This window comes from Macrosteles quadrilineatus, unplaced genomic scaffold, assembly GCF_028750875.1.
Source record: "Macrosteles quadrilineatus isolate MER2022 unplaced genomic scaffold, UCM_ALF_1.0 Scaffold_5__1_contigs__length_97177068, whole genome shotgun sequence".
NCBI classification, from domain to species: domain Eukaryota; kingdom Metazoa; phylum Arthropoda; class Insecta; order Hemiptera; family Cicadellidae; genus Macrosteles; species Macrosteles quadrilineatus.
Window position 1 is genome coordinate 52,190,435 of NW_026542598.1, and position 13,203 is coordinate 52,203,637.

The 13,203-nt window shown below is 35.0% G+C and overlaps 1 protein-coding gene across 5 annotated transcripts in view; it reads left to right on the forward strand.

Moving 5' to 3' along the window:
• Nucleotides 1-11,409, forward strand: part of LOC128994181 (serine/arginine repetitive matrix protein 2-like) — a 65,358-nt gene extending 53,949 nt beyond the window's left edge. For 2 of the 5 annotated variants that reach the window (XM_054418548.1, XM_054418549.1), the window contains exons 14-15: nt 5,720-6,072; nt 10,215-11,409. In XM_054418548.1, coding sequence (XP_054274523.1) covers nt 5,720-6,072; nt 10,215-10,264 — 403 coding nt within the window. In that variant the 3' untranslated portion in view covers nt 10,265-11,409. Of the gene's footprint in view, nt 1-1,032; nt 1,092-5,719; nt 6,086-10,214 lie in introns of those variants that run through there. The other 3 variants (XM_054418550.1, XM_054418551.1, XR_008490875.1) reach the window with 3 other exon arrangements.
• Nucleotides 11,410-13,203: the final 1,794 nt, after the last annotated feature.

Below are 13,203 nucleotides of genomic sequence, written 5' to 3' on the forward strand. Positions count from 1 at the left end.
ATTGTTCTGCAATTGCGATAGACAATGCCATTTCTGTGACCACAGGAGTCAATGATAATGTCTACATGGGCGTGGGAGGTGATTAGAATTTTGCCTCAATCATGGATGATGGTGATAATTTCTACAGGATTGCTGTAGATGTTCATTATTGTTCTGCAATTGCGATAGACAATGCCATTTCTGTGACCACAGGAGTCAATGATAATGTCTACATGGGCGTGGGAGGTGATCAGAATTTTGCCATGATCGTGGAAGACAACAATGACGTTTTCATGACTGCAGAAGTCGATAATTGGTGGCTACGCGACTGCTGGAGATGATCAAGTTACCTCAAGTTTAACTTGACTGATTTAATCAATCTGGCACAACTCTAGTTAAAATATATTTTTTTTTTTGTTACATCTTTATTTACCTTTGATATGGTAGTTATTTAATATGTTTAGAAGGATTAAACTGAAATCGGCTAGTTAGAATTTTTCAGTGCTGCATTAACTATTTCTTTGCTTAATTGACACTCCATTTACCCCAAATACTTTATGGATGGACATAAAGACAGGGGTTAGTGTTGTATAACCAATCCATTAAGAAAATTTGGTAAAACTGTAAAAAATGGTTTTGGTATCGAGAATCGATAAATCTTGGTATCGACACATCACAAGTTGACTTAGCTAAGCATCCTGTGATAATCTCAGGACTACATACGTATAATCGACCTAAATCTGTACAACCTATAATTATCTCAAGACCAAACATCCTATAATTTGCTGAGGACTAAAAATCCTATAATTGACTTAAAAATAAGCGTCCTATAATTATCTCAGGACTAAACATCCTATAATTTGCCGGGGACTACAAATCCTACGATCAACATAAATCTAAGCCCTATAACCAGTACTAAACATCTCATGTCTCCGGACTAAACCTCCTACTATAGCGTTCAATAGGTTTGACACAATTTAGCCAAGTGACACCAACCACTGCCAACTAACACTGGGAGAGTAACGCGGGTGTAATTGGTGATGTTGGTTCTAGCTTGCTGGAAGTGGGCGTGAGGTCGGTGTGTTTGTGATTGTATGCCCTCCACAGCCCAGGTAAGCAACGTGCACTCTCTTTCTCTCTATCTATCTTTCTCTTTCTCACAATAGCCGTCGCTTTTCAGTGTGTGCACCTTGGGCGCCTAAACGTTCGTTACCTTGTGTTTGTTGGTTACAGGTACAATGGTTGATCTCTTTTGGATGTTGTCACCGATACTCGTTTTGCAAACCATTTCCATGCTTTTTCATATTTTTAAAATTTAAATTCTTTCATGTAGTAATATGTGAGTCTTAAAAAATCATGTAATTGAGTTGAAATTATTCTGTTAATGATGAGAATATTTACTCTTATTGACTTTAAATTAAGATTTAGTTCAACCAAGTTCATCCAAGTTGCTTGGATGTAATTAAAAATAACGTTCCTTAACTAAAATTGAACAGTTTTACATTCAGTCTTATCAAAAAGATTAATCATCAATGATAGCTTTTTAAAATTAATTAAATTTCTGTAGCTATCCCTATATTGTTTATCAACTTTAAAATATGAAGTTTTGCTGTTGAGTTTCAAGCTCAAGTTGTTGATTAATAATTTTACATAACAATTTGCTTTAATTTAATTTAGTAATTTTTCCATGCAGTCTTATTAAAAAGTTCAATAATCAGCGTTTGCCCTTTTTAATTAATAAAATTTTGCCATAATATAATTGGCTATAATAATATATCCATCCAAATATCAACATACCTTCCCAAAAATATGAGGGTTTGCTGTTAAAAGCCAAGTTAACATTTTTAATTTATCATTTTATATTAATATTTATACTAATAATATATACACAATATATATATACTTTACTGTTAGCACCGAATTGTTGAAAGCTTTTCAGATTTACAGAGTTCAGTTGAAGTAATTTTAAATTTGTTGTTATATTGCTGACTAAAGTAAAAACCCGCTGTCTGGCTTACGATGGTCCGGCACTTTGAATAATTCGTCATCAGAGTCTATAAGTGTGATAATTTTGTGTATGCTATTTTAAGTAATTTATTCGTTTGTAGTGATCGGCAGACGTTAGCGATCGGCAGACCTTTGTAGCGATTGACAGACGGCGCTTGTGATTGTTTAGACTTCTGCAGCTATCATTCAGACGGCGGGAGCTATTGTTAAACTCCGGGAGTATTAATGGTTCAGGCGGTAGTATCGGTCGTTCTGTCTGCGGTATCAATCGTTCAGTTGTCGGTAGCGATCGTTCAGACGTCGGCGGTGATCATTCTGACGTTGCTAGTGATCGGCAGATGTTATTCCAATTATTTTTTTTGTGGTAACTCCGCTAGCCTTTCTATATTGCCGGTTTTTAGAAGTTAATCAATAATCCGGCAAAGCCGAAGTCCCCAACGTTCCGGATTATTGAGCACCTACTGTATTTTTTACCATTTTTTTTTTTTTTTCTAAATTGCTTTTAAAAGCTCCTTCGACTTTTCAAAATTTTATTAAAAGACTAGCTGACCCGGCGAACTTCGTATCGCCTAAGTTATAGGTTTCCCCTAAGACAGACCGATGGAAAGAAAGTACCGTTACGTTTAATTTTCAAGATGATCTCGTTCGCATCACTCAATCACGTCCTGGTTGAAGTTCGTTCGCTACGCTCACTCACCTTTGGGTTGGAGCTCGTTCGCTACGCTCACTCACCTTTAGGTTGGAGCTCGTTCGCTGCGCTCACTTGCCTTCAGGTTAGCTCGTTCGCTACGCTAACTCGCCTCCAGGTTGAAGTTCGTTCGCTACGCTCACTCACCTTTTGGTTGCAAATTAGCTGTTGTCATAAATGTAAAAGAAATAATAGTGCTGCACCCTGTTGGTAATCCTTGTAACTTTAATGCTATTGAACATCATAGAACAGAACCAACTTGTTTAATTGAAACAGCTGTTAAGATTAATTAATTCCATTTCTCATAAGGTTAACATGGGAAACTCCAGAGCCACTGGGGCGGAGCCCTTTTAAGAATTTCGAAACGGGAAATAGTTTACGTCCGATTCGCATACCTACAGAATTTACACACCAAATTTCATAACGATCGGTGAAGTCGTTCCGGAGGAGTTTGCAGACAAACACTGTGACACGAGAATTTTATATATTAGATTTTCACGGTTGCCATTGGTTTTGCATTTTGGCCAAGAATTTTTTTGAAATAAAGCCTAACTCAATAAAAATGAGACTGTATAATATGTTTGTACAATTTTAGTGTAAAGCCAATATATAGCAATCAAGTAATAGCAACAAATACAGACCTTCCAACTCACCATTACTATGCTCTTATTGAAAAAATACTTAATTATCATTTTAGTCTTTTCCTAAATGTAAATCCATGCAATTCACACGTAAATCACCTTCATACTCATTAACTTAAACTAAAACTTAAACTAAGAGTCACACTCTCTATTGGAATTAAATCTTATTAATATGAAGTAAGACAAATTTCAAAATTTCTAGCAATTAATTTCATCTTATATAATTTCATACATGAAAAAAAAAGCTTAATTATTAAATTTTAATCAATGAAAAAGCATGAAATGTGTTTCATATTTTAATTTATATATCTTAATGTTTTCATTTATAGGTTATAGAGACATGTTTAACTCTAATCAATGTTAATTAATTTGATTATAATATGTTTTCAGTTCATATGAGTTCAATGCTTGTTTAAATCATTATGTTTTCCAGTGGTTTTAGTTAAGTATATCAATAGTTTTATATTTTTGTTATTGTTAAAAGTTTGTTATCTACATAACTTTCAATAAATAATTAAAATAATAAATACTTTTAATTTAAGACAAAAAAAACTCACATATTTATTTTAAGTGGTCATTTGAAATGAATTTTAATTAAAACTTGCCTTAAAAATTCATTAATATCCTTAATTTGATATTTATCAGTCACACCAAACAGATAAATCTATTGTTTGTAGAGACCAGGTAAAGAAATTATTACCATCTATTAATTAGTATAAAAACTATAGGCTATATAAATCAATATTTAAGTTAATAATAATACTTTATTTCTTCCTTCAAGGTTTCCAGATATTATTAAAATATCTCTGTTACTTTTAATCCAAAATATTATTCATATTTTTAAATCAATACTTACTAACACAAAATTTTCTCTCCCGAAAATATTTTTATTTCCATACATATCCATTTTTGTTCCCTTCTCTCGAATTATTAGGTTTCTTTTTGTATCGTAGATATGGGATATGCATGGTATTTTCAAAATTTAGCTGCTTCGTATTTTGTGCTTTTAGAAGTTTTGTGTGTGTGATATGCGTACTTTGTTAAATCTAGCTGTTTCATGTTAGTTTATGCCTTCTTAGAATCTTATGTCATGCATAATGTAGGCATATTATGTTTTGATTCTGTAGGTTGAGGAATATCTGTTTTGAAAAAAAAATATTAATGTTATAGTTTTGGTGGAGTAGATTTTCCAAAATTCAATATCTTTGTTTACTAAAGTTATTCATTTTGTGTGAATTATTTCAAGTTACTGAAATTTGTAATAATTGTTTAGTTCATTTTAAACCCAACTGATCATAGTAATGCTATACAATTTGTTCCTAATACTTACATACAATATATCTTGATTTAATTTTTCATCTTTTATGGAACCGCCAATGATCAATATAATTTTTTATGCATGGATCTCATACCAGTCTCAAATAATGATAGTGTTTGACCGTAATTAATTTCAAGCAAATGCTAGAATGTTTCCCTTATTGCATTCTTATGTTAATATAATCTATTTATGAATCATGTTTGTCTTGAAACACTGGTTCTGTACAAGGACTGATTATGCAACTGACTTGCTCTGGTATAACATATTTTTTCCTTTTATCCATTATTCATGTCTTTTTAACAAGCACTCAACCAAAGAGAGTTACTATCTATCATCGATGGTAAATTTTCAATTGGTCCCTTGCTTTATTTATCACCCCAAGGGCATTTTCCTTGTAAATAGTATTACATTGTTAAATTAAATTCTACCCTCTAATTAGGATTGGAAGTTATCTGCCCTATAGATAAATCTACAACATGTTTTATTACTTTATACAGATAGGTTCTCAATATAAAACTTGATGTTGTATTTTTTTATTAGAGTTCTTAAATAAACTATTTCGTATGTTTATCTCCTGCAATATTTAAGTTAATGATGTTAAAAATTGAAATTTTATCAATTATTGTGATTTTTTAAATATTCTAAGTTTAAAATTCCTTACGGAACCAGTATTAAATAATCATACATATACTGAAACTAGAAATAATTGATGGTTTTAGGCAATTAAGTGATAAATTTTGTAAAGCTATCTTCAAATGACCACTTAGCCTAAGGGTTTGCTGATACAGTTCAAACAATTAAACAAAATGTTATTAGAAACAGACCATAAAATTCAATCATGAAGCTATTGTATTACTATATTGTTAAAATTCTATGGTTTTGTGAGTTTTCCTGATTCAAAACATCATTACAGTATCTTTTGCTAAGGCCCTTTGTGTACTGTAACACTATAATCAAATTAGTTTTCCTGATGATTGTTTACAGGTTTTACAATCGGTGAATGGCTCAATTGCCTTGTGACTTGTCAATGGAGAATTATTGAACAAAATAATGTGGAGGGATCATAACTAACACTACTTGTTGCAGAACCGTCAGCGGGGCCGGCAACACCCCGAGAACCAACCACAAGTTGCCTGTTGGCGGCAACGTGAGCGCCGCCAAGCAACCCCCTGCCAGCACCGCCAGCACCCCCGCTCAGACCCCTGCGGCGCGACGCTCCATCAGGCAACACCCTGCGGACGACAAGAAAAGTGATAAAGTGATCTCAGTAAACACACAAGTGACCAACACCAAGATCAGTGCTAGTGTTAGTGCCAAGAACAGTAGCAACGGCTGTGCCGCAGCAACACGAGGCAAGACTAACTCACCCCCCTCCACTGCTGCCACCGCGACCGACGAAATCAACACTCGACGGAAGACGCGGAGCGGAGCTGTCGTTGGTCAGTAGATACGGTAATCCGGTTTTACATTCTTTTTCTCTACCTAGTTTAGTGTTGTTGTTTGCAAGGTCTTTTTTGGGTAGCTGGAAATAATTTATGGAGGCAATAATTTGGAATATGCCTGGATATATATTTTTTAGTGATGGGTCGGTACCACTTTTTCAAAGTCGGTACCGATACCGGTTCCTAGCCAAAATCGATTCTCGGTTCTCGGTTCCGGTACCATCGGTACCTTATTTTAATTTTTTAGGATAGGCTACTTAATTTTTTTTATTTTTAAAACAACAAAAAACCATAAGTATTTCAATTTAAAAGTAATTTGCATTAGTATTAGGTTGGTACAAAACTTAAGGGATTAAAAAAAAACTTATTTGTACAAAATCCTCAGTCACGGAAATGTCATCGTGTAGACGTCATCATCATCTCCCGCGATCGCGGTAACGTCATCGTCGTCATCCGCGATCCATCCGCGATCGCGATCGTGGCGAAATCATCTTCCGCGGCCGTGTAAACAAACATTGACTCCCTCGGTCATGGAAACGTCATCGTCGTCTCCTGCGGTCACGGAAACGTCATCGTCGTCTCGCGGCCACGGAAACGTCATCGTCGTCTCCCGCGGTTACGGAAACGCCATCGTCGTCACCCGCGGTCACGAAAGCGTCATCGTCGTCTCCCGCGGTTACGGAAACGTCATCGTCTGCTCCCGCGGTAATGGAAACGTCATCGTCGTCACCCGTGGTCATGGAAACGCCATCGTCGTCTCCCGCGGTCACGGAAACGTCATCGTCGTCTCCCGCGGTCACGGAAACGTCATCGTCGTCACCATCGGTCACGAAAATGTCATCGTCGTCTCCCGTGGTCACGGAAACGTCATCGTCTGCTCCCGCGGTCACGGAAATGTCATCGTCGTCTCCTGCGGTCACGGAAACGCCATCGTCGTCTCCCGCGGTCACGGAAACATCATCGTCGTCACCCGTGGTCACGGAAACGTCATCGTCTGCTCCCGCGGTCACGGAAATGTCATCGTCATCTCCCGTGGTCACGGATTCGTCATCGTCGTCTTGCGCGATCGCGGCAATATCGGTAATTTTTCGGCATTATTGGTACCGATGGTACCGGGACCGACTTTTTACCATCGGTTCTCGGTTCCGGTTCTTTTGCCAAGAACCGGCGGAACCGAGATTTGCCGTGAAGTACCGACTCATCACTAATATTTTTTAAATATTCTGTATAGATATTGATATTTATTTAAAATTAACAAGATAATTTAACATATTGCACCTGCTACTAGATACGAAAGATCATCAGAATTGTATTTTTTATCTAACTTTCAACGGAAACTTGTAAAAATTGTACCTATTACCGTAGTTGAAATTTACCATTAGATAATTTTAGTAGGTATCCTACAAGAAAAATACAAGCAGTAATTACAATTTTATCAATTATTGTAACTCTTTCAATATTCCAAGTTAAACCAGTATTAAATAATCATATATAAATTGAAACTAGAAATAATTTTTGGTGTTAGGCAATTGATGTATTTTGGAAAGCCAACTTCGAATCATCACTCATCATTTCGAAGCTTGAAGTTTTGCTGAAAACATTGATTCTTGATTACTGAAGTAGACATCCCATCTATTTGGACCAGCTGTTGCCAAAGGACATACAGAAGTTATGAGCTAGTCAGAGAGTGGGCTACTGTCTAAAGTTCTATTTTCTGCCTCATTTTTTTATCAAGATAGTTAATATGATATAAAAGATACTTAAGCTTACAATAATTTTCCTTCTCATGAGTTTAACCCCAGATTTGGTTCACCCTAGTCAGAATCAATTTTCTGGCAACTGCTGCAAAGATGTAAGTTTAGAAAAAACTGTCAATAGATAGGGACGGGACAGGATTTTTATTTCCTTCCCAATTTTCAGGACGGGACGGGGCAGGATTTTTTCCTGTGCATAAAAAAAGTCTTGAGTATTGCAGTTACCAAAAAAGAAAATCAATTTTTACCGTTTGTGGCACTGATCTATAAAAACTAAAAAATGGGTAACAATTTACAGGTATCTATAGAAACTTGTGACTCACGGTCGAAATGACTCATGGTCACGTTGCAATCGTCAAAATGACTCGCGGTCATGGGGTGATCGTCGGTATGACTTGTTGTCACGGCATGATCGTCGGTATGACTCGCGGTCACGGCATAATCGTCGGTATGAATCCGCGGTCAAATCGCGAACGTCAGTATGAATCCGCGGCCACATCACGAACGTCGGTATGACTCTGCGGTCACGGCGCGATCGTCGGTATGACTCCGCGGTCACGGCATGATTGTTGGTTTGTCTCCGCGATCATGGGGTGATCATCGGTATTACTCGCAGTTTCTGCGGGATCGTTGGTATGACTCCGCAGTGACGGCGCGATTGTCGGTATGACTCCGCGGTGACGGCGCGATTGTCGTTATGACTCTGCGGTCACGGGGTGATCGTCGGTATGACTCACGATTTCAGCATGATCGTCAACATGACTCGCGGTCACGGCGTAATCGTTGGTATGACTCCACGGTCACGGTGCGATCGTCGAAATGACTTTGCTTCCTGTGTTCGCGGAACTATCATGAACATCACTCGCAAAGCGGCAAAATTGCCAACGATCGGACCAAATCCCGTCCCGAAAAATTCCCGAATAAAATGTAATCCCGTCCCAAAAATTGGGAATATTTTTTTCCCGAAAATTTAATTTCCCTAAATTTCGGGACTGTCCATCCTTAGTTCTAGATTTTAACATTATAGTAGGCCTAATTAAAATCACGTAAAATCTACTGTTGTCTTTGAACCAAAATTGCTTCTTAATTCAATCCAACAATTAACCGTAAATAAATAGGTTATTTAAAAATGGTCTCGCCCTCTTTGTTGAGCGGAGCGAGCGGAGCGAGCGAAGCTCTTATACTACACTCCTGCTTTTGTTTTACAAATACTCCTCCTGAACGGCTGAAGCGATCTGCACGAAATTTAACACAGTCATAGTACCCAACCATGGGAAGGTATAAATCTGAAATGGTGCAAATCGGACCATAGGACTTTTCCCTACATGAATGCAAACTTTTAGAAATTTAACATGGGCCTTATGGGGGAGTTGGTTGCCATGGCATTATTTTCGAGATAACAATAAAAAGGTAAACAAGAGTCGAAACTTATGTTAGTCAACAAATCGTCTGAAATAGCTGACTACAAACCGTACAGAGGAAAAGGGAAGAACAATCGGATTAATGGCATTGAGCATAATTTACTAAAAAATGAATAACCAATAATAAGGATTGCCGGAATTAGGCTGATGCACCATATTGCGTTTGGATACCGGTACTGTAAATAACTTTTACAGTAGTTTATGTGATCAAGACTTGCCATTAATGTAGACTTTGAATACGTACTGCAATTCCTATTTTTGCAGTCTACAAATAGGAATTCCATTAATGTGAACCAAATATAACACTCATAGTTTCGATACTGCAATTAGACAATTCGTTGACGTGAACCCGACGTATCATTGACTTTGAATACTCCACATAGACATCCCATATAAGTGAAGCAGAAGTAGGCCTAAGCCTACCATTGACTTCGGATACAGCAATTAGGCATTTTATTTATGTGAACAAAATAAATTGATTTAGGATACTGCAAAGACTATTCATTTACATATACCATTGAGTTTGGATACTACAAGTAAACAATCCGTCTACGTGAACCATACGTACCATTGACTTTAGATTCTGTAAATAGGCAATCCATTTATGCGAACCAAATATATCATTGGCATTGGATACTGCAAGTAGACATTTAATTTATGAGAAACAGTTTAAACATAGAATATGGTTCCTGCAAGTAGACAATTCATTCAATTAATCCTGACTTATGATTGACTTAGGATACCTACTACAAATAGGCATTCTATTTCAAATGCGAACCAAATATATCATTCGCATTGAGTTAATATGCTGGCTCCGCTCAATATTGCAAGCAGACAACTGCATTGTACACCTAGTTTAGGCTGATGGAGGGTTCAATGTAAGTTGAATTAAAAGTTTTTGGAACAGAGTCTGCGTGTCTGTGCTATGAAGGGGTTATGTTGAATTTTCTGTGGTTGGTTTCAGGAGACTCAGAATCTACCAAAAGACGACGGCCCTCCAGAGATAGCAAGTGATGGATGACCACGCCGCAATGCGTCTCAACTTAGTTACTTTTGTTTGTTGATCATTTGAATTTTATTTTTTTAAATTTTATGGTTATCGGTTGTAAGTACTTAGTAAGGCGAATCTTATCTTTTAATATCTTACCCTTTACTGTTGTGATTTGATTAAGCCGTGTTAATTTAGTCTGTTTTTGTTGACACTAAAAAGGTTTTCCATGATTATTTTTTATAGTTGCGATTATTCACTTTTGTATTGTGATATTATACTTTAGCCGATTTTGTTGTGTAGATCAGAGGTTTTTAGACTGTATGATTTCGTCGCTTTATTCGTTTTGTGAGATTTCACGCGGTATTTATTTTCATCTTAATATTTTTAATAGTTTTTTTCTGATCGTGTATTGCTTTTAACATCAAGTCCAGGGAGGGTTTTCATAAGTTTAATATGCTCGAGTTTTAATTTGTCGGTTCTTGTATGGGCGTGCAGTCAGGTGGATAAAGTGAATTTTGCCTCCATAACCATAAAACGCCTTAGGTTACACTTAACCTGTACATTTTGTAACATTGTACAAATGACAAGTATAAGATGCTGCAGAATATATTTAGTGGAAACAGATTCTATATATTTTTTGTTTTTAATAATTTTACGTAAATGATAAATCGTAAAAATTTGTCTCGTGTATTTAGTTAGGTAATATGTATAAATGAGTGTAAATATCTAGCGGGGGTCATGTAAATACACTTGTGTACACAGAGTCGTGTTCTTTTGTATATTCGTATGTACATTGTTGTTAGCTCTAACTTTTGTTATACAAATTATATTGTGTTGAAATGTATATAAATCAATTTATAGAGTAATAACGGTATTTTGTTTTACAACGGCTAGATTTGATATCTAAATTAATTTGAGGATTGATTTTTGCCTCTGATCCTCGGTTATATTCCTGTTATATTGATTACCATGTCGAGTTCCATTATTTTGTTTATGTTAAAAGTGCTACTCTATAGTATAGGCTCCGTGTTCAGATTATGTTATTTATATTATACATAAAAGTCAATTCTCAAAGATAAATATTACCACCTTATTAAGATATATGAAATCTATGTTTAAGGTAAATGCTTCTGTGTCTTAAATACCGTAAATAAAAGTTTAAAAATTACTGTCTGATTTTATTATTTTAGCTGTTGGAGCTTTTTAAAACAGAAAATTGCAAAGTGTTGCTAAACTATATATATTTTTAAAATGTTTTAGTTAAAAACTTAACCATTTATAATATAGTAAGTTTCTTATATTATTAGCTAAATATAATATCACATGTTTGTTTTGCGATGCTAAAAGTATACTTTTTGTTTACAATTTCTGTTTTGAGAATAGAAACGCTTAGTTAAATTTTATTTGTGTTATCAGTAACTTGTTAACAAAGAATCTATATTCGCTGCAAGCTATTTTATTTTAAGTTGTTAGAATTTCATACAAAAAAAATTGTTTCATACACTTGGAGACTGCAGGATTAGTATTTTGTTTCTAAAATGTAATTTGCATAGTTTTCTTGAGTCGACCATAGTAATCTGATAGATTATTGTACCTTAGACATTGTACATGATTACAAAAGTATATGTAGGAGATAAAAGAGTTTATTTTACATGAGTATTTGCAGGCTTGTTAAATGTTAATTTGGTCAATATTTTGGGTCTTTTTAAAATTTTAATTTGTACTTTGGGTAAATCATCTTTGCAGACTAGTAAAATAAATGCCAATCTTTCTTGTAACAAAACCAATCGCAGCTTTAATCATTTAGTTCAGTTTTGAATCGCTCCAAGAGTTGAAGGTCACCAATATTTGATATTTTCTAAGCTAACTTTAAGATAGTTTTATGTCGGGTAGATTTAGAGGCTTCCCTAGCTTTAATAGGGTCTATCATAGAAGTGACGGGTCTCGCAATGAAGTAGACCTCAAGTACAAATGTATTTTTAAAATGGTTTTGTATAAATTCATTTGTATGAATGGAATTAAGTGTTTCTGTTCATATTTGTATACAATATAAATAATATATATTATATAAAATAAAGCTTATGACGTTGATGAACTGTTGCCTCTATTTTTACACTATCGTTGAAGTTAGTGTCTTAGATTCTAATCGTTGTTCGCCCTTTGGAAGCCGTGGCTACAAAAACTTGCCTTATTTTATGTTGTCTACTCGTCTAGTTAGCATGTATAGAGAAATGTCACATTTTTTGTATTCTGCATGCCAAAAATCTAACAAGTCTTTTTCACAATGTGATGCTTTTAACTTTTTTTTTATTTGGGGGTGAAAATTATTGATCTAGTTAAAGTTTTGTTTTGGGATGTTGGTCCACGATGGCGTTTTATAGGTAAAATTTAAAGTAAAATGTTAATTTTTCAAGGTGTTAACGTATAATTCAATTTAAACTGTTGTGTAAGAACTTAAATAATGAAGATTAACGATACTAATGGAAGTAGATAAATGTGGCGGGTAATAGAATTAAATTGAGATGTTTAATCCAAATTTTATGTCACACCCTAAATGAAATAGTAAACTAAACTAAAGATCTTTTTTCAAATAAGAAAATTGAAATTTATTGTGATGTGTGTGTTCTCTATGATAAAATTGAATAAACAAATTAAAGGCAATGTTTTTTAGACTAGTAACGCAATTCTTAATAATAGTGATTTGTATCAAAAACTGTCATAACTAAATTAATATCATCAATTTGTTGAGCACAAGAACACGTAGGAAGTTTTCTTTACGTAGGCGCAAAAATTATAAAATCTTTGTAATTTAATTCACATACATTTGCGTGTCTTAGATGTATTGTTAAACTTTGAAGTCAAAACTTAGTAATTTATTATCAAAAAGGTCTGTTGAGAGCAAGACAGCATGCTTACTTGAATGTTTTCTTAGCAGTAATAAACACAATTTATCTTAGGCAAT